Raw genomic sequence first — 19,328 nt, forward strand, 5'->3', positions numbered from 1 at the left:
AGTCTAAAAATAATCTCAAACATTACAGTGATTTGAGGGACATTTTTTCCCTTCATTAATTCACTTACCTCATGTTGTTCCAGAAGTATTTTGAGGGGCCACAAAAATAAATACAGCAGGATATAAAGAGATAAGATTAATTATTACAAGTTGGTTCCAAAATTGGTCCCAAGCATCAGAGAAGCCGAAGCAAAGAGGGAAAACAGCAATGACAAGAATCACAATGTTTGCAAGATACCAGTTCCTTCAAGAAAGCACAGTTTTTCTTGCAGTAAGGCCTAAGTGAACTCTGTTCCATCCTCAACAGTATCTCTACAGAATAGCTGCCTCTGATCCTGCCTTTTGGTACAAACCAGGGCACCACACCCAAGAGCAGCTGAAGACAAGATCTAAGCAAGGTAGGTTTCTGCTGGACTAGTGTGATTCAGGTGTGGGATCTTCCTGGCAAGAGGAATCAATGAGATGTACATTTGTTCCAGTTACTACAGGTGCATAACAAATTACCCCAAAACCTAGTGGCTTAAAATTACTATTTTAGTTTGCTTACAATTTTGAGCAAGAGTAATGTGGATAGGGAACAACAAGGATAGCTTGCTCTGTTCTGTGATATTTGGTGTTCACACAGGGGCAATGTGAAAGCCGGAATCTGGAAGCGTCTTTACTTACGCAGCTGATGGCTGGTGCTGGCTGTTGGCTGGGACAGGGGAACTCACACATGGCTCATCCACATGGCCCAGCCTGCCTCACTGCATGGAGGTTGACAGTAATCAGAATTCTTCTGTGGTAGCTAAGCGCTCCAAAGGTGAATGTCCCAGAGGGCCAGACAAAAGCTGGATAGTCTTTTCTGGCCTAGCCTCAGAAGTTATCCGAAGTCCCTTTCACTGAATTTGGTTGGTTACAAAGCAAGTCACAAGCCCACCCAGATTCAAAGAAAAGGGACATAGACCCCACTTCTTGGTAGAAGGCATGTCATCACATTATAAAAAAGCATGTGGATGGGAGGTATGGTTGCCGCCATCTTTGGAAAACAGAATTTTCTACAACATCCTCTATGCAATCACCTATACATACTATATCTTGCAATAAAGCCTTTGATAAGAATTGAGCAGACCCTTGGTCCTTAAAGGGTATCTTTTTGGTGTCAAACGCTAGATGAATAAGTCTAAATAGGTTGGTCTATTAGGTATAGTCTAAATAGGGATACAGCACATTTGAGAGTCACTGTGACCATAAACTAAATGGCTCAACAGAATCTGGGTCCTCAAATATACTAGTATGCTCAGGCTGCCATCACAAAATACCATAGGCTAGGTGGCTTAAACAACAGAAACGAATTTTCTCACCATTCTGGAGCCTGAAAGTCTAAGATTAGGGTGCCAGTATGATTGGTTTCTGGTGAGGCTTTACCCTTGGGTAGCAGATGGGCACCTTCTGGCTGTGTACTCAGCTGACCTTTCTCGTGAGCAGAGAGAGTGAGAGAGTTCTTGCATCTCTTCTTCTAAGGGCATTAATCCCATTATAAGGATCCCACCCTCGTGACTTCATCTAACCCTAATTACCTCCCAAAGGCCTGCTCTTCCAATACTATCACATAGAAGCTAGGCCTCTACATGTGAGTTTGGAATGGACACAAACATCCAGGCATAACACCATGGTTACAGACATGTCAGCATTCAGTGGAAAATAGCATCAATCCCTGAACATTTCCAAATATCTGGAGTCTTTAATCAAGTGGATAATTTACTCATACACATGAATTTTTCACTTTCTTTCAACTTAGTCTTATAGCTAAAATTCAAGCCAGAGACTATGACATGGATATAAATAGACCCAGAGAATCATTATATATAATTTGGAAAGGGTGTCACTGGCATACATCTGTAAGCAGTTCAGGAACACTTTCAAGCTGTGTTTACATGATATCAAACATCTGGATGAAAACTGAAAAAAAAAATAATCAATTTGGATTGGAAACAAAGCAGAAGTACAAATCTCAGTGCACTGTACTGGCCTTTGGAATATTGAATGCAGAACTGATCCCCTTACCCCAGGAATGAGATAATGGTGCTCAAGAAAGGACACTGAAATGACCGAGAAGGAAAGGGGGCTTCTGTGGGAAGCCATATTCAAAAAACAAAAAACAAAAAACTAATTCCATTATGCAACAGGAGATGAGAAGGGACAGCATCAAAGACTGAAAAACATAAAGGAAATGAATCTTAAAGCACCAAACTGCAAGAACTGGGAGCTTGGAGTCTTAACGGCAATGAATTTTATTCAACTAAAAATCCAATAAATCCTGGTCGTCAGGGAAAGGGGCATTCAGTAAACTCAAGATTCTAGATAGCCAACAAACCATTCCTTTAAGTATCACAACCTATGTTCACTTTTCAGGTAGAACCTTTTCTCAAATATCTTACGTATTCCTGGGGCCTCTTAAAAAGAATACACTCTACCCAGATCACTACACACCAGCCCTCAGTGTGTAGAGAAACTATGCCACATATCTTTGTGTCCCAGTGGTCCTTGTTAAAGGGCTACAGGACCCCAAAATACTTTAGTTGTTGTCTGCATTTTTTCAGAGTTCTGCTATTTTCTCTTTCCATCATTTCTTGGCTTTTTGTTCTTGCAGCATGTCTTAGGATAAGTTTCTCCAGAAGCTGACCCTGAGTTAAGGACTTGAGAGGTAGTTGTTTGGGAGGCAATTTCAGGAAGTACCAGGAAGCCCATCCAGGTGCATTCCTGAGAGGTTATTTATTCAACCCCTGTGGACAGCTGGGCTTCAGTCCTGTCAGAACTTCTATAAGACTATGCAGAACTGTCCCACACAAGGGGCAGGAACCTAGATTTCATCTCCAAATCTTGCCCATTGTTATCTTAGAACCACTGCCCTTAACTCCCAGGCACTATCAAAAGCCTGCAGGTGTTTGCATTAGGAAGCCATCAGGTGAGTAAGAGGTAAAGTGAGTGTAGACAGGAGCACCTGCTCTACCCTGCCCTCCTGATAGAATTTTGGGGTAAAGAAAGAAAACTAGACTATGAGTGAGAGCCTATAGGACTCTCTCCTGAGTAAAGGATACCTTTTCTGATAGCTTAGGGGTGTTTACTTTCTGATTTCTCCTTGGTTCTTGATCATATTTTTTAAAGGTGCTATAATGCAACTGGTAGTTTAAAAAAATTTTTTTGGTCATTCAAAAAGTCCAATATAATTAATTTTTGAAGCAAAGTAACAGTCCACTAAATGGCAGGTAGTGTTACATACACTCCCTAGAGATGAAAACTGACTTGCTAGTGTTACCTCAAGTAATGGGAAATGACCAGACTTCCTAAAGAGTCAGTGTGCAAGTTAGGGCTACTGTCCCAAGAAGGACACCTGAGTCCAAATGGGGAAACTGCAGCAAAACCCAAGCACACTTGTTTCCACACTTTGTGAGGCAGAGCCAAAGGGGAAACTGCAGGTCAATAGATATACAGGGGTCCACGGCACAAGGGATGCCACATTACAAACAAGACTCATCCCCTTATCTTTTCATCTTCAGAGGGGAAAGGGACTTGGTCGACACTGGCTCAGGAACTGGCAGAGAAGAGAATATAGGGGCGGGGAGTCATACGCAAAGCATGCAAGGTGGTGAGGATGCACAGAGCTGGCATCTGAAGAGGGCCAGCACAGGCAGCCCATCTCTTATTTAGTGCTCCACATCAAATTCATGAACAGCCAGAACAAAAATCCAGGTGTCTTCACTCCAACACAGCAGAAATTACTCAACATTGATTCACTTAGAGGCAAAGCTAAGAGGATGTGGGTTCCAGGAACACAAGGGCACGCTGGCCAGAAGGTCCCACGAGGATAATTCAAAGAGAAGGGCCCAAGGCCAGGTCGGAGAGCCAAAACCACCAGCCATCACAGCAAAGCATCCACTGGCAGGGAGGAGACAGCCTTAAGCTGGGGGAAGGAGGGGCCAGGAGTGCACACACCAGGGACGAAGCTGCAGCAGACAGAGAGCAAGAGGAAAGACATGCAGCAGCAGGGCAGAGAGCAGAAACAGACTGACATGGCGCAGATGCAGGATGTGGCTGGGCTATGACAAACTCCTTGCTGTGTGGACTCTGGGTAGTTCTTTGTTTTGGTGTATACTCAGGACTTTCCTGTGAGTGGGGAGCATAGCAGGTTAGTAAAGAGGCCGGCTCTAGGATGGCTGAGAAAGCTTGAACTCTGGCTTGGGTGTAGCTGGATTTGGGCAGGGATGGATAAGGGGAGATAGCCAAGAGAGTGCTGTTGCAGCAATCAAGACACAGGAAAGAGCTGGGAGGAGGGAGCCTGTGAAGATGGAAAGGAAAGGGTAAAATGAAGAGATTCATGGTAGAAATAGCATCAGATGTTGATAGGACTTTGGATGGCAGCATTGAAGCAAGGAAGACAGAAATAAGGGCACTGATTTGGAGACTATAAGCCTGGGGAACTGGGAGGCTGTTAGCATCTTCAGTACAATGGAGATGTAATTGTTGGAAAGATGTGATTGAGGTGAGAATGGTTGCACTGACCTCACCCTCCACTCTGTACTAGCAGAGGAGAGCATGTTGGGAAGTGATTCCTGGTTTCAGAGGCTCTCCTTTTTCCTGCCAGTAACTCCTCATTCCTCTTAACTCTCGCAGCAATATCACCTATACTAAGGAAGAAGGCACATGTCCCACATGCTTGTTTCCTGGGACAGAACCCAAATATTTGATCCTTGGACTTATGAATTTCATCAAGAGAAGTTAAGGTATGAGTTACAGGAATGTGGAGGATGAACCGAGTTCCTGGGTTTTTGACAAAATATGTGACTGAGACATAATACACATTAGAAGAAAGTAACACAGAGTTTGGAAGGATAGAAGACCACAGTTCAGCTAACTGGAAATATGGTATCAACGTGTCTGTTTTAGAAGAGGACTAGTCCACTTGAATGAGGTCACTGTGACTCAAACATTATGCTGTAATGCTATCCTGAAAGAGCTTCAATAAATCTAACCACTTATGAATGCCTAGATAACACAAATTTGGCAAGATCTAAAAACCAGCTAAGATTGATAGTGACAGTCAAAGGAGAAAGTTGTTGAAACATTGGAAACTCTCATGGGATGATGTCTGTAAATGGTTTGAAATAAAATAAATTTGATATCCTTGGCCATGAAAGGAATTCCCTTCTCTGCAATAGTGTTTGAGGTGTTAAGATGCCCACAGCCACAGTCAAGAGGCCAGAGAAGCAATGGAGAGAGGCCCAGGTGTCTTACTAAGGGATAACATTAACTTATGCCTCCTCAGAGAATGAGCAAAGGCTTATGGCAACCAAGCATGGAAGATTCCTCTTTTAGAAGTGTTGATAGCTTCAACCAGGCAGACTGCTTTGAACACAAAAGGGAGGGATCAGTTTAAGGACAATGCCAAGGGAAGACTTGGCGGGAAAGAAAATGTCGGATAGATAGAAGAGAGGAATGGAAAGTTTGAAAACCCAGAAAAGAAGAAAAGGGAAGGGAAAGGGAGGGAGATGGAGGGAAGGGGAGGAAAGAGGAGGGGAGGAGAGGAGAGAGAGTCTTTGATGAGATGAAGAAATTGAAAAGAGGTATTGGTCAAGTCCTGCTTTTGTTAATTCCATTCCAGACGTATATGATCTACTAGAACACTGGTGTACAGGAGGTAAAAGGAGAGGAAAGATCAGTACTGGGGAGAGAGATTTGGGAAGTGAGGGTGTAAACCAAATGAAAACTGGATGTAGTAAAGGAAGCAGCAGGAAGTCACTGCTGTCCTGGGCTGGAGTACACAGGCCATAAAGGAGCATGGTAATATGATGGGAAATCCTGAATAGGGCCAGAGACATGGGTTCTGGTCCCAGTTGTTCCTAACTCTGGGCAAACCACTCTATCTTTCTAGATTTATTTCTTCATATCTAAAGTGATGGGGTTAGACTAGGTGACCTTGAACATTTCTTCCCCCTTCTACAGCCCTCGACTGGGCGTAGATGTTATGAAATCAGAGACTTACAAAAATGGAACCGTCCAGATTGGAACATGTATTTAGCTTTTCTAAGTAGAAAATGCTTTGAAGGGAGGAACAAAAGGTTCCACTCAACACTTGGCGAGCGATATTTGTTCTGTAAAATAATTAGTGAGTAAGCATTATTGAACTGGGTTGTCACATAAACATTAGAGAATTAAAAGAAAAAACAAATTTAGGAGATTCAATTTTCCCTTCCACAGATCAGAAGGATGATTAACATAAACCACGGGAGGATATTTTTAAAGACATGCGCAGGAGAAGAGTCAGCATCAGATGAAAGCCTGCTTGTCTGGAGATCAGGAGCCTTGAGCTCTAGTCTCAGCTCTGCCACTCCCAGGACTTGGACACATCATTTCCTTTCCATGTCTCAATTTCCAAAGGAATCCTAAAAGTCGTGGACTCCAGCCTCCCACAATACCCCTACCCATGGTCATCCAGTTGTAATCATTAAAAAACACTTTCTTATTCCTGTACCACTGGTACATGTGTATCAATGAGGTCTAACTAAGAAAATGTTTTACATATTTTCTTTTCTTTTCTTTTTTTTTTTTTTTTGAGATGGAGTTTCGCTCTTGTTGCCCAGGCTGGAGGGCAATGGTGTGATCTTGGCTAACCACAACCTCAGCCTCCTGGGTTCAAGCAATTCTCCTGCCTCAGCCTCCCGAGTAGCTGGGATTACAGGCATGCACCACCACGCTCGGTTAATTTTGTATTTTTAGTAGAGACAGGGTTTCTCCATGTTGATCAGGCTGGCCTCGAACTCCTGACCTCAAGTGATCCGCCTGCCTCGGCCTCCCAAACTGCTGGAATTACAGGCGTGAGCCACCGCGCCCCGCCCTATTTTACATATTTTCAAAGGAGATCATGCAATGCAGGGAACTGGCTACACAGGTTTGAGAAGCCAGAGGATAGTGAGGTAACCTAGACATTAGCAACAGCATGAAGTCACTGCCACCCTGGGCTGGAGGAGAAAAGGGAGGAGTTGCTGTTACTGGAGCCAAGGGGTTGGTATCATCTCATGAAAGCTGGAACCACAGTAGGTCCATTCGGTGGGAGCTGGAGCCACAGAGGAGATACAGCAATTGTCAAAGGTGCCAAGATTGAGGGACAGAGGATAGGGGAGAATATTCCTTCCCCAACCTGCCCATCTTCTGCCAGTGCCTCCCACTGGCTCTATCCAGCTAGAAACCAGCTAGTACAGGGGCCTGGCAAATGCAGCCTGTAGGGGTCAGCCCCTTTTCCATACAGAGGATGGAAAGGGCAAGGACAGGCAGGCCAGGACTGGCACAAGATCCAAATTCTCCCTTCTTATAACTTTTATCCATTAGTCCCACATCAGCCTAGAAGCCAAGTCTTTACACATTTAAGGACATGAATCCAGTCATGCCTTCTTTGGATTTTTTTGTTTTTGTTTTTGTTTTTGTTTTTGTGTTTTGGCCTTCTCCAGCCTGACATTCAAACTTTCTCATACAGAATGGTTTCCAAGCCGCTTTCAACATCTTGATTCCCCCACCTTGGGGAGATTCCTGATATGTCCCTTAAAATGTGGCACCAGATGTTCATAAGACCCCAGGTGTCTATAAGACTAGCTCCAATACAGAAGAACTATTCCTGCCCTTATTGTAGCAATACAGTTATTACCCCACTGTTGACTCATGTTGCTCTTATAGACAACTAAGACCCACATGTCTTTTCCACACGATTTTGTCTTCTCTGACCTGCGTTAGTATGGTAATCTATACCATTGATAAGCACAAGCATCAAATTCTTTCTCTAAATCACTACTCTTGTTGTTGTCTTAAAAAAAAAAAAAAGTACAATAAACTAGAGACAAGTGCAGAGTTCTGTGTCACTCCACTGGAGACCTCCCTCCTAGTTAACTCAAAGCCCATGAATCAAAGCTCACTGCGTAGGATTGTTCAACCAGCTCCAGATCCACCTAGCAGCAAGGAAACTGTGTAAGACCTCCTCAAAACTTAAATCACAATATATGGTATCTGTGACAGTCACTTCCCTTCATTTTGCACCTGAAACACAGAGGGTACTCAACAAATACTTGATACATACCAAGTAAAATAAAATTATCTTGATTTATACACTTCATGACTCTGTTTAAAGAAAGTTAATATGGTTATTTTAGCAGGACATGGTAAGGAACCCATGTTGGCTGCTGGTGATCAGAATTCTCTTCTTTAAATGCTTATAAATCTCTTTGTTCCAGACTTTTGCTAGACAGCAACAAAAAAGTCACCAATTTGTTAAATCTGGAATCAACTCCTTTCTTCTCTTTGAAAACTGGGGTAACATTGCCCCACCCAGTCTTTGGGTACTTTCCTATCATCCTGAAAACCATAAAGACTCTAGTTGCCACTGAAGCCTCATGGGTCTTGATTCCATCTTCTACCCTGTGGGAATAATACTGGCCTTTTCTATGCCATAGAGCTGTGTAAGGATCCAGGAAGATGGGAAGGCACTGGGCAGAGCTCAGCAGTCACTTAGGGTACCCACATACAAGCTGTGTAGATGCTCGTAAGAACAGCTCTCATACAGCAGTGGAGTCACATCCCACAGCCAAAATGAATGCCACGAATGAGATCACACACCATATGTGATCAGGGAGGCTCCCAGTGGGGCTGAACCAAAGATCCTGGTGCTGCCGTTTCAAGGGCTTATAAATAACCCCATAGGGTTGGGCTAGGGCACAACAGAGGTTGGGCCCATAGAGTTTTCTTCTCTCTCCCTCTTTCTCTTCTCCCTTTCTCCTTCCCAATTTCCCTCTCCCTTTGGATCAGTGCTTTTGAGCCACTGTAACTGCATTAACCACCCAGAAAGCTATCCTGCCGGCGGCAGCTCAGGAAACAGAAGCTAAGAACCCAGGAGAATAGCTGAATGACAAAGTTGCCAGCCTCATCCGCCCTCTGCCTCCTACAAGGGGTCTGGACTTGGATGGGGCTGTGCAGAGGACACATTGCCCACAAAGAAAGTGTGGAAGGAAACTTTGTATTCTTCTCCTAAACCTATAGAAATCCCCTCTGGACTCAAGTGATGCTGGACAAATGCAAGAATGAACTCAAATAAGCCACCCACTGCCTAGTGGAGATTATACCCATGAAAAGTCTTGATAACCTTAAAGTCTTGGGATATATACAACAACTATTTTGTTAGCTGCAATTTTCTTTCTTGTTTCTCTCTCCCAAGGTAAACCAAGGAGGCTGCTGAAAGTTCGCAGGCATTGATTAGTGATGTGTGCAAAGATTTAGACATGAGGATATTGATTGATACTATTATAGCAGAAAATTGTAAACAACCTAAATGCTCAACAATAGAGGATTATTTAAATACATATGGCGTACTCATCCAGTAGAAAATTGTACAGCTATTAAAAATCATGTTATCAAAGAGTAGATGAAATGATGTTCCCAACATATTGTTAAAAGGAAAAAGTAACTTATAAAAGCCGAATACTGTACACATATAGAAGGAAACTTTTCAAAACATACGTTAACCATGATTGCAACTGGTAAAATTACGAATTAATTTATTTCCTTCTTTTTTGTTTATATGTATTTTCCAATTTTTCTAGTAATGTGCATTACTTTTTAAACAAGAGGGGGGACTAATTAAAGCTTATTTTTACTGGCAAGAAAGAAATAGGAAAAGCTCCCTTTTTCAAGGCTGTCTTCTAGCACCTTGTTCTGTCAGATGGACATTGAGCTAGCTTGGACCCTGCTCTCCAGCTTACCTACAGTCCATGGAGGCCTCCTTAGCTCTGGGTAGAAGCTTCCTCGGGACCAAAGTCTACCTTGAGATAAATTATCAAAAATAGGGCCAACCTCTCACCTCTAAGGACCAAAGGCCTCTTCAGCCTAGAGAAAACAGCAGTTCTAGAGTTGGTGGGTTTTCAAAGCAGAGCAGCAGCCCTAACATGTGAAAAGTATCTCCCTCCCTCCTCCCACTGCTGAAGGTTTGCAGACAGCTCCCTTTCCATCCCACAAGAGGAGACAGGCAGATGAGTCATAGCACTGGCTCAGATTAAAGGAGTATTATTGTGTTAGCAGAAATGGATCTATTTTATTATCTGTTTCTTGACACCTTACAAATAGATATGCTTTACCCACCAGACAGGCAATTTCCTTAAAAAGCCAACAATTTTGTTCACTCGAGTTAAGAAATGACCAATGAGTGGTAGAAACTCGTATATCTGAAGAGCTGCCAGGCTGAAAAGATGTAGTGGAAACACTGAGGAAGTTGGTTTATAACCCTCAGACTCTAGATTCAAGTCTGCAAAGTGATGCCATTTTTCTAAAAATATACAGAGGAACTACAGAAACCCTTTCCCCTTTTCTGTTTCTTAAGAGTTTTTTTCCCCCCAAGAAATACATCAGAACTGGTTTGTAAAAGGAGATTTACCACCTCAGATTTCACTGTTTTAGTTGGGGTGATGGTCATAGGATACTATTTTAAGGACTTCCTTCTCTTACACAGATTTTTCCATACTGGGAGGAGAGATAAGGTATGTTCCACTAATGTTCCTCATTAAATTCACACGCGTGCCAATAGTCATTTCCCTTTGTCTTGCTGTCCCATGACAACAGATTGCACATCATAGGAAATTGGAATGAAGACCTTATTTAGTTTGGATCTCTCTTCCCCATTGTCTAATTCCATATTCAATTCAATTTTTCATTCTATGTCTGCCTCCTTTCGCAGAAATATACTATGAATGAATATAGGTGCAGGTAAATTAATAGGCATTATCTAAGAACTTAACTCAAAGACTTTTCAGGATACCTTGACCAGTTCTTTCTCACCCCCCGCATGCCCCAAGCATTTCTCTCTGGGTCAAAATGTACTAGATACTTAGTGAAAACCTGATGACTGATGAGCATATATGTGTTGTAAATGTGTGTTCTCAGTACATTGTTTACTATTGATCAAATTCCAGCAGTTTCTCCATTTCCTTTTTGCTGTTATCCATACATGTCTCTGTGGTCTGTCTCCCTCACACTGCAACCCAGGCTACCTGTACATTAAAACACAAACAAAACCAAAAAAGCTTCCATGAAGTGCAAGGAAAGGAGATCTAAGGAAATAGGGAAAGTTTCACATTTCCTGTTATTGAATTTAGGCACAACCTTTAGAGGAAGCTGAATGCCTTTTCAATCCCATATGCTCTGTTCTGTGAAGCTATCATTGTTATTTTACCTTATGACTGCAAAGCTATTATAGCAAACTTTTTAAATGATCCCAACTATTTGTTTTTTGAGAATCATCTTGTATCCAAATTTTGCCATTACTTTTTTCTTTCTTTCTTTTTTTTTTTTTTTTTTTTTTTTTTTTTGAGACAGCGTGTCACTCTTGTTGCCTAGGCTGGAGTGCAATGGCATGATCTTGGCTCACTGCAACCTCCACCTCCCGGGTTCAAGAGATTCTCCTGCCTCAGCCTCGTGAGTAGCTATGATTACAGGCGTGCACCACCACACCCGGCTAATTTTGTATTTTTAGTAGAGATGGGGTTTCTCCATGTTGGTCAGGCTTGTCTCGAACTCCCAATCTCAGATGATCTGCCCGCCTCGGTTTCCCAAAGTGCTAGGATTACAGGCGTGAGCCACCACGCCCGGCCCCCAGTTTTTTTCATTAAAAAATGCAATTCTAAAAGATTTTGTTTTTCTAAATGGGATCCATTCGATATAAGAATTAGTGTTCTTTCCAGTTATCAAACATTCACTGTGTGCCAGGCATAGCTTTCACACTCATTAATTTATTTACAAACGCCCTATGAAGGAGACACCAACACTTGAGGAAATCGAGGGACATTTAGCCATTTGCCCAAGATAACACATCCACTGTGGGGTTCTTTTGACCATTTCATCAATATCCATCCAACTTTTATCACTAGAGTCCCTGAGCTTGGCCATCCTTTGTTTTCTGCAAACACAAAGTAGAGTGGTATTTGCACTCTGTTAAGCCCACACTTCACTAAAGAAGGCAGCCCTCAGGTAGACCAGAAGCCAAAACTCACTTATGACACTATATCATAGCAGTCAGGAGCAGATCTGGACATCAGAAGGTCCTGATTTCAAGTCCCAGCTCACCTACCTACCGGATGACCTGAGACTACAGGGACATCATCTGCTTTCTCTGAGACTTTTCCCATCTGTAAAATGGGAGTGAAAATAAGTTGAATTCTATGAACTTGCCAACTGTCAACCATTTTCTACTTCCAAAAAGTATTTTCAAATGGTGCAACCTAAATTCTTCACTGGGTCATTGTACAGATTACATGAGGACACAAAGGGAAACGTTCAGTAAGTGGCACTTTTTAGTAGACTTTTTCTTCTTGATTTTCTTTTGCTCCGGCCAATAGTTTGCACTCTCTGGGCAGACTTGACATGCAGAGAACCCATCTTGAGGCTTTGTGAGTGTAGGAGCCTATAACAGGGAGACAACAAGAGCATATAGATAACCAAGAATTAACAACAACAAAAAAAGGCCTCAGTGCTCCGTGCATTTCCTCCCTCGTTTGGGCTCTTAATTAGTAAATAGATTTACAAATGCTTCCCCACCCCGTTTCAGAAAGGAGGGTGTTACGGAAGTTTAGCACTCTGTTTAATCCCATCTACAAAGAAAAGCTTTCAAAATTTATTCTGGCCCCTCTCTAGTCGCAGGCGCGAAGTGGCACGGCTGCTTGATTGGCAGGGTGGCTCCAGCCTTCCAGGCGAGTCAGGGTTCGGACTCACCGAGCCCCCGGAACCAGCTTCACCACCGCTTGCCCCACCTGCCCTGCCCGCGCCGGGAGAAGATTCAAACAGCCAGAGTTAGCATTACCTGCCTGTGTCTTTACTTCGTCGCTAGGTGCCAGGCCCTGCGGTCTGTCCCGCACATGCCTTGTCTTACTACTTCCGACAACAGTCCTACGAGGAAACTGTCATTTCCCCCCACCCCGCCTCTTTCCCTTATCACTCCCCCCCCGCCCCCTTCCCTCATCTGCCTAGTGAGAAAACACGGGTCTCATCCAAGGTCTCTGAGCGGTGGAGTTGGACTCGAACCCTAGCAGCCCCATAACTCGGAACACTCGGAACCTCTCCTTTCCTGCGCGAGTTGAAGCGCTTTTTCACCTAGGAATCTTACAAACTTGGTCTCACCCTAGGGAAGGGGCTCGGCCTTGCAAGACCAGCACAACCTCGCCGCGCGGGGGAAGTCCAAGGGCTCCGACGCAGGGCGCGGGTAGGGAGGCGCGGCGCCGCCCCCGGGGTATTTAACCCCAGCCTGGAGCCCACTGGGCGCCGGACGCTCTGGCTCCTCCGCGCTCCCGCCTCCCCTCCCTCCTCCCATCTCTCTCCCGGCTCGCCCCACCCTCCGCCCTGCGCTCGCCTCGCGCGCAGGCACCGGCCGGCGGACGCGGGGAGCGGGGCGCGGGCGGCGCTCGCCTCTGCGGAGCCGCCCCCTGGCCGCTGCCGCGGCGCACCGCCCAGCCCGCACCGCCCGGGCTCCAGCCGCTCCGCCCGGGCTCCAGCCGCTCCGCTGTCCGCACTGAGTGCGCCGCGGCTGCCCGAGCGCCCCACAGACGGGCGGGTGGCCGTGGACGCCCAGTCAGCAACCCGCAGCATGGATTCAGATTCCGGGGAGCAGAGCGAGGGGGAGCCCGTGACCGCCGCAGGTACCGAGGGGCCGCGACGGCCCAGCCTGGTGGGCTGGGGCTGGGGAGGAGGGGAGGCTGGGGCATGAAATCGGGAAGCCGATCCTCAGCAGCCGGACCCCTTCCCGGCCAGGAAGACTGGCGGTTGCTCCGCGCCGTGAGTTTGCTTTGGGTCTTCCCCCAACCCCATTGCACTTGGGCGCGCGGGAGGAAGGGAAGGTGCATTCAGGGGTGGGTCTCCTTGCTGCCAGTCTCCTGCGGCGGGCTCTGGTCGCCCGGGCTGGGTGGGGGCGGGGAAGGGTTCGGGAATCCGCGTACTGTAGTTTGCTGCAGAGAGGGTTGCAACACATCTGCCTTTTGAAATAACTTTCCGAGCGCGGGCCCGGTCCTCGAACCTGGGTCGCCGGGACTGCGCTGCGGAGCAGGTGACTGGGTCCAAGAACATGACTGGGGGCTCTGAGCAGAAAAGGCCTCGCGAGTGGGTGGGGCAGGGGTCAAACCACATCTTGCAGCTGCGGTTCCCGAGGCTGCTAGGCGAGCCCGTGCACAGGCGCTCGTCCATCGCTGCCGCGCAGCCGGCAGAGAAGGTCCAGAAGGTCCCCGCGGCCGAGTCCCGAACACAGACGCAGGGGCGCGGAGCCGGTCTTCTCCTTTAAGAGGCCCCACCGACTTTTCACAATCGATAGTTATTAAAGCAATAGGTGGAAATAGGTGGATGCTTACTTAGGGAAGAAAAAAAAAAAAAAGAATGTCCTCCCCCGCCACTCCCTGATACTGAGCAACAGGAGGAAGCCACCCACAGCCGTGGGTCGACTTGCCGCCGGGCTCTGCCCACCTCCACTGGCCCGCTCCGCCCCCCACCCACGGGTCTACGCACCTGGGACCGGCTCGCTCTCCGTACGTGCCCACGGCTCCCGGCGCTTGTGCAGCTCTGAAGGTTAGCCCTGGGCCTGCAGTCCCGTGACCTGCGGGCTGGGACCCTCCTGTACAGACCGCGGCCCTGGCTAAGCCCCCCACTCTTCCCAGTGTCACACTAGAATACTGGCGGTGGGGACCAAGTGACAGAAGTCACCATCATTCCAGCCGTGGGTGTAGGAAAGGGAGGTTCGGGAACCAAGCAGGACAGCGCCCTGTGTGTGTTATTAATACCCTTTCATACTCACAGCCCCTGGCCAGGCAGTTATTTTCATTTTACAAAGATTCCCATAGAGTAAAGGGCTTGCCCACGTCTCACAGCCGGAGTAGCCAGGACCTAGTGACGCCCTTCACCCTGCATCCGGCCCCACAGAGGGTGGCTGTGGCCAGCACCTTTGGGTGGGTGGGAAGGGTCAAGGCTGGTGGAAAGGAAATGCCAAGATGTTTGCATTTGAGGGTTCCTGTGTGTGTGCGAGAGCCACCTGCTTTGCGTAGGTATATGTGGATATAATTCATAAACATGAGCCCTTTGCATGCCTATATGTTTCTGTGACTATAAAGTGCTGAGATTTTGCTTCACAGGTGGCTTGTGGATCTCCTGTCATCATTTAAAAGTTCCAGTAGGTGTTTTGTGTGTATCTATTTCGAGAGCGCAAGCGGGAGGGAGACATTGACACTGACACTTAACTCTCTCAAAATCCCAAGAACAGCATTCTCTGTGCTACCCTGCCCAACCCTCCATCTCTTCTTCTGGTTGAAGTTAAGGGGTTGAGGGAGAAGGGGGAGGAGGATAAGGAGGCTTAGAGAAAGAGGAAGGAGAAGAAGCCGGGGGAGGGAGGAGTATCTTCAGAATCCCTGGTACTTTGGTGAAAGGGAAGGAAAAGAATTCTTCCGCACCCTGTTGTTTTCTCTCTCCAGCCTGCCCCAGTGTTTAATATCCCGGTTATATTCACGGTCCGTTTGTGTCAGAAGGCCTCTGTGTAGCTGACAGCAAACATCACTAAGGTCAGATGGACCCCATGAAGAACAGCGCAGCCCGCTCTCGTGAGCTGTCACCATTTGTTTGCGCCTTACTGTTTTCTGCAGTCACTTCTTTCTGCGTGTGCTTAAATCTCACAAGTCAAACATGTATTTTAATGTCACAAGCCATTCTGCTAAATGGCATTCAGTCTCACTCATTATATTCCGTCTTAAAGTATTCTCCTGTATGACAGTGCTTCAAAGCTGGATGTTAATTCACCACCTTGCTAGGGCTGCATCCTGTCAAATGGAAACCGTTGTTGCGGATTCAGATGCAGGTTAGATGAGAGGTATGTTCTCCTTAGAGATTGACCTTTGTCCCTACAAGAAACTTGACATTCATCCATGGACCTGTATCTATGAGAGCTGAATGGGTGTAACTGAGAAGTACAGCAGAGTGGGACCTCTTGGAGAACTTATATGTGTGTGTGTATCTGTCTCACAGGGAATTGAGTCATAAAGGCTGTTTCCTCGTCCATGCCTTTCCATTTCCTGAATTTGTGGAAAAGCCCTGCCATAAGATGGACATTGTAAGGGTAAAAGGCTGGACTCTGGAACTGGACAGACCTGAGTTTCAGTCTCCACCTCATGGGCGAGTTATTTAACATCTCCAACCTCAGTTTCCCACTCTGTAAAATGGGGATAACAATAGTACCATAGGGGTTTATGAAGATTCAGTATAATAACACGAGAGGTGATCCTGGTAATCATTTAGTAAATGGTAGTTGTTATTTTGGTTATTACCTGATTGGATTATTTGTTGTAAGACTATTGCTAAATAATGAACTCCAGTGTTTTAAAATATAAATGCATGTGTAAAACAATTAATGTTGCTGTTGTTATTATCACATTAATATAACTGCCTAAAGAGATTTGTTTTGTATTTTCTCCTTTTCAGTCTCTTGTTCATTCTCTCTTGTGTGTGCACATGTGTGTGTGCTTGAGGAAGTATTTTTAGTTTACCTCTTCTCATCTTCATCCATCTTCCAGCACAAGGCATGAGATGGGGATATTCCAACCTGCTGCTTTCACCAGCTTTTCCTACGCCTCTAGGGAAAGTTATAAAAAACAGAGAACCCCTTACTCAATCCACCTGCTAACGTGGAGATGAAAGCGTTTCTTCTTTCATGGTGCTTCAAGTGGAAGAAGAGGAGGCAATCCCCTGCCCTCCACCTCCCCTATTCCATTGGTAAACCTTTTCCCTTCAAGGTGGCAGGAAGCATAGGAGGTGCTCACCTTCCTCCCTGCCACTTTTGCCCATCATGGTCACCTTTCTAGTCACCTATTGGCAGAGGAGTAAGAAAATCTCCAAAGACAACTCACTTTTTACTGTACCACCTTCAAGAGACTCTTCCAAAGTTCCCCCCACTTTGTGCGTGCAGAGCAGATCTCTCATAGAGCAACACACTGCAGTGGAGGGTGGGGCGGAGGATGAAATTTGTCTCCATCTGCATTTTCTGTTTTTCAGGAAGCACAGAATGATGCTTCTATGTCATTCTGCTGCCTGCATTCTCCGCTGCCTTTCTGTCATTTTATGGATCTTTCTATGATTAGGGAAGAGGCAAGGTTTATGGAACACTGGATTCTTTCCAGAGACCCAACTTGGCACTCTTTCTTTTGGCAAACCCACCATCCATCTCTCAGAAATCCCAGAGCTTGATGCATTCACTTGGGAGTTGTTAAGTCTTTCCTAAGAAGCAACAGGGGAGTAAACATTAGCGACATCAGTTTTTTCCCCTTTCTGGCTTGGAAGATCAAGACAGCCCACCCAGCTGAGGGCAGATAAGCTCCTTCCTCCCACAACTAGATGGTCCAGGGCAATCCAGCTGATGGTGCCTTTGTGCCTGGGTCGGTGCTGCAGAAAAGCATTTCCATGTGATGGAGTCAGAATACAGTAGGGGAACCACAAGAGAAAAACAGGACTGGGAAAACACCAGGCCCCTAACTCTGCCCTTCCTGTCTCTCTCCTCCCCTACATGCTCAGCTTGGTCCACGTGAACCAACTGAAGGAATGGATCGGATTCAATAGGATCCTGTTGAGGAGGTGGCAGGTGAGAGGGAAAGACATTCCAGAAGTCATACAACTTGTCTCAAAAGGCACAAATAAACAGGAAGGCAGCTAGAATAGAGGGCACATACTGGGGAGTTCTGGGAGATAAAGCTAGGTGAGTATAGGGAGTAAGTTGGTCTTGGCAGGGCCTCTGGAGCCCCCATGGTTCTTGAGCAGAGATGTGACCAAATGAAAGCTGAGTTTTCAGAATGTACATCTGGCAGAGATGGACAGATGCAAGGTTTGCCTGGACTTGGCACCTCAACTCCCAGGGTATGGCCACAACATCAGAAAAGGTAGTGGCACTAAGGCAAGACAGAAGAGGAAGGGTGCAAATGGCATTTCAGAGAAATCAACAACAGAAGTTGGTGACAGATTGTACAAAAGCAGTGAAAGGAGAGGGAGAGTTGAAAGAGACAGTGGCATGTTGTGTTGGGTAACGTTCTCTGGAGGCAGGGAAATGCAGGAGACGGGCTCTGCCACCCCACAGACGCTCCCTCTTCCTTCAGGCACTTAGCAGTGATGTTTGGGGTAAAGGTTCTTTTCCCCTTTAGACAATAAGTTTCACAGGTGTATTGGTTTTGAGGCACTGTGAGGTTTGAGGGTTTGTTGATTCTCATTGCTAGGTTCCTTGCAGAGACTGTTTAGTAATCTTTCTCTACTGACAGATTGAAGATAAATGGGCTGGCCTGCTAAGGGCAAGGGCAGCCTGGGAATGATGTGCCGTTTGGCTATTAGTCATTTTCCCATTTCTTGTTCCTGTTTGTTGAAATTTGCATGGATCTCTGCCTTATCCACAGAGTAAGCTGTAGCTGCTTTGGGAGTCAGGACCTTGTCTTGTGCTTCTTCATGTTCCTGAGATTTTATGGACATAGTAAGTGAATGAACATCTTGAGGAACCTCCTGAGAACTTTGTCCTAAAAGGCCAGACCAGCAGCCAGAAACCTGTCCTATAAAGTAGACAGGATGCCAAGGCTTTCCCTCAGTGTTTTGTTTTGTTTTAGTGTTTTAAGATTTCTTGTACTGTCTGGGACTCTGTGTTAGGAATTATGGGAAATGCAAAGAGAGATAAGGACACAGTTCACCCTGACCTCCAGGGCTTGACATTGGATGAGGAGACAGGGTATGTCTACTGATGACCACAGCCTAAGCCAGTGAATGAAGACTCCTCACCTCCCTTACCTGCATCACATCCCCAGTTATATCTCCCTTAACACCAGCCCTTCCTATTGCATACTTTATGGTTATTCCTGTGCTGGACTGTTAGTTAGCTTCCTAAGGACAAAGACTGGGTCTTTTTCATCTGTATGAGCCCATGCCATCTATGTCCCCTAAACATAGTGGCAGGTTACTGGCTGGATAGGTGGGTGGGTGGGTGGGTGGGTCGGTGGATGGTTGGATGGATGGTGTTGTGGGTTGGTTTGCTAGGAAGCAGACTCTGAGATGGAGGTCAGCAGCATGCACAAGGTTTATTTGGAACTTCTCTTGGAATTAACACCTGTAGAAGGCAAGGAAAAAAAAGGGGGAAGGGAAGGGAACAGGACTGGGCAGAGAAGCTGAGCTATCATGTAGACCCAACAGCCTCAGCTGAGTCCATGGGAGCTCTGGAGCTAGAATGGCTCATCAGAACTATTCTGAGTTGGGGTGAGAGGCCAGGCCTTTATACC

At 46.0% G+C, this 19,328-nt stretch overlaps 1 protein-coding gene across 2 annotated transcripts in view; it reads left to right on the forward strand.

Moving 5' to 3' along the window:
• The first annotated feature begins 3,363 nt into the window (after nucleotides 1–3,363).
• Nucleotides 3,364–19,328, forward strand: part of LOC100997454 (tumor necrosis factor alpha-induced protein 8-like protein 3) — a 47,978-nt gene continuing 32,013 nt past the window's right edge. Inside the window, exons 1-2 of one of the 2 annotated variants that reach the window (XM_021940560.2) lie at nucleotides 3,364–3,555; nucleotides 13,554–13,697. In XM_021940560.2, coding sequence (XP_021796252.1) covers nucleotides 3,384–3,555; nucleotides 13,554–13,697 — 316 coding nt within the window. In that variant the 5' untranslated portion in view covers nucleotides 3,364–3,383. Of the gene's footprint in view, nucleotides 3,556–13,521; nucleotides 13,698–19,328 lie in introns of those variants that run through there. The other variant, XM_003900932.5, reaches the window with a different exon arrangement.

This window comes from Papio anubis, unplaced genomic scaffold, assembly GCF_008728515.1.
Source record: "Papio anubis isolate 15944 unplaced genomic scaffold, Panubis1.0 scaffold44, whole genome shotgun sequence".
NCBI classification, from domain to species: domain Eukaryota; kingdom Metazoa; phylum Chordata; class Mammalia; order Primates; family Cercopithecidae; genus Papio; species Papio anubis.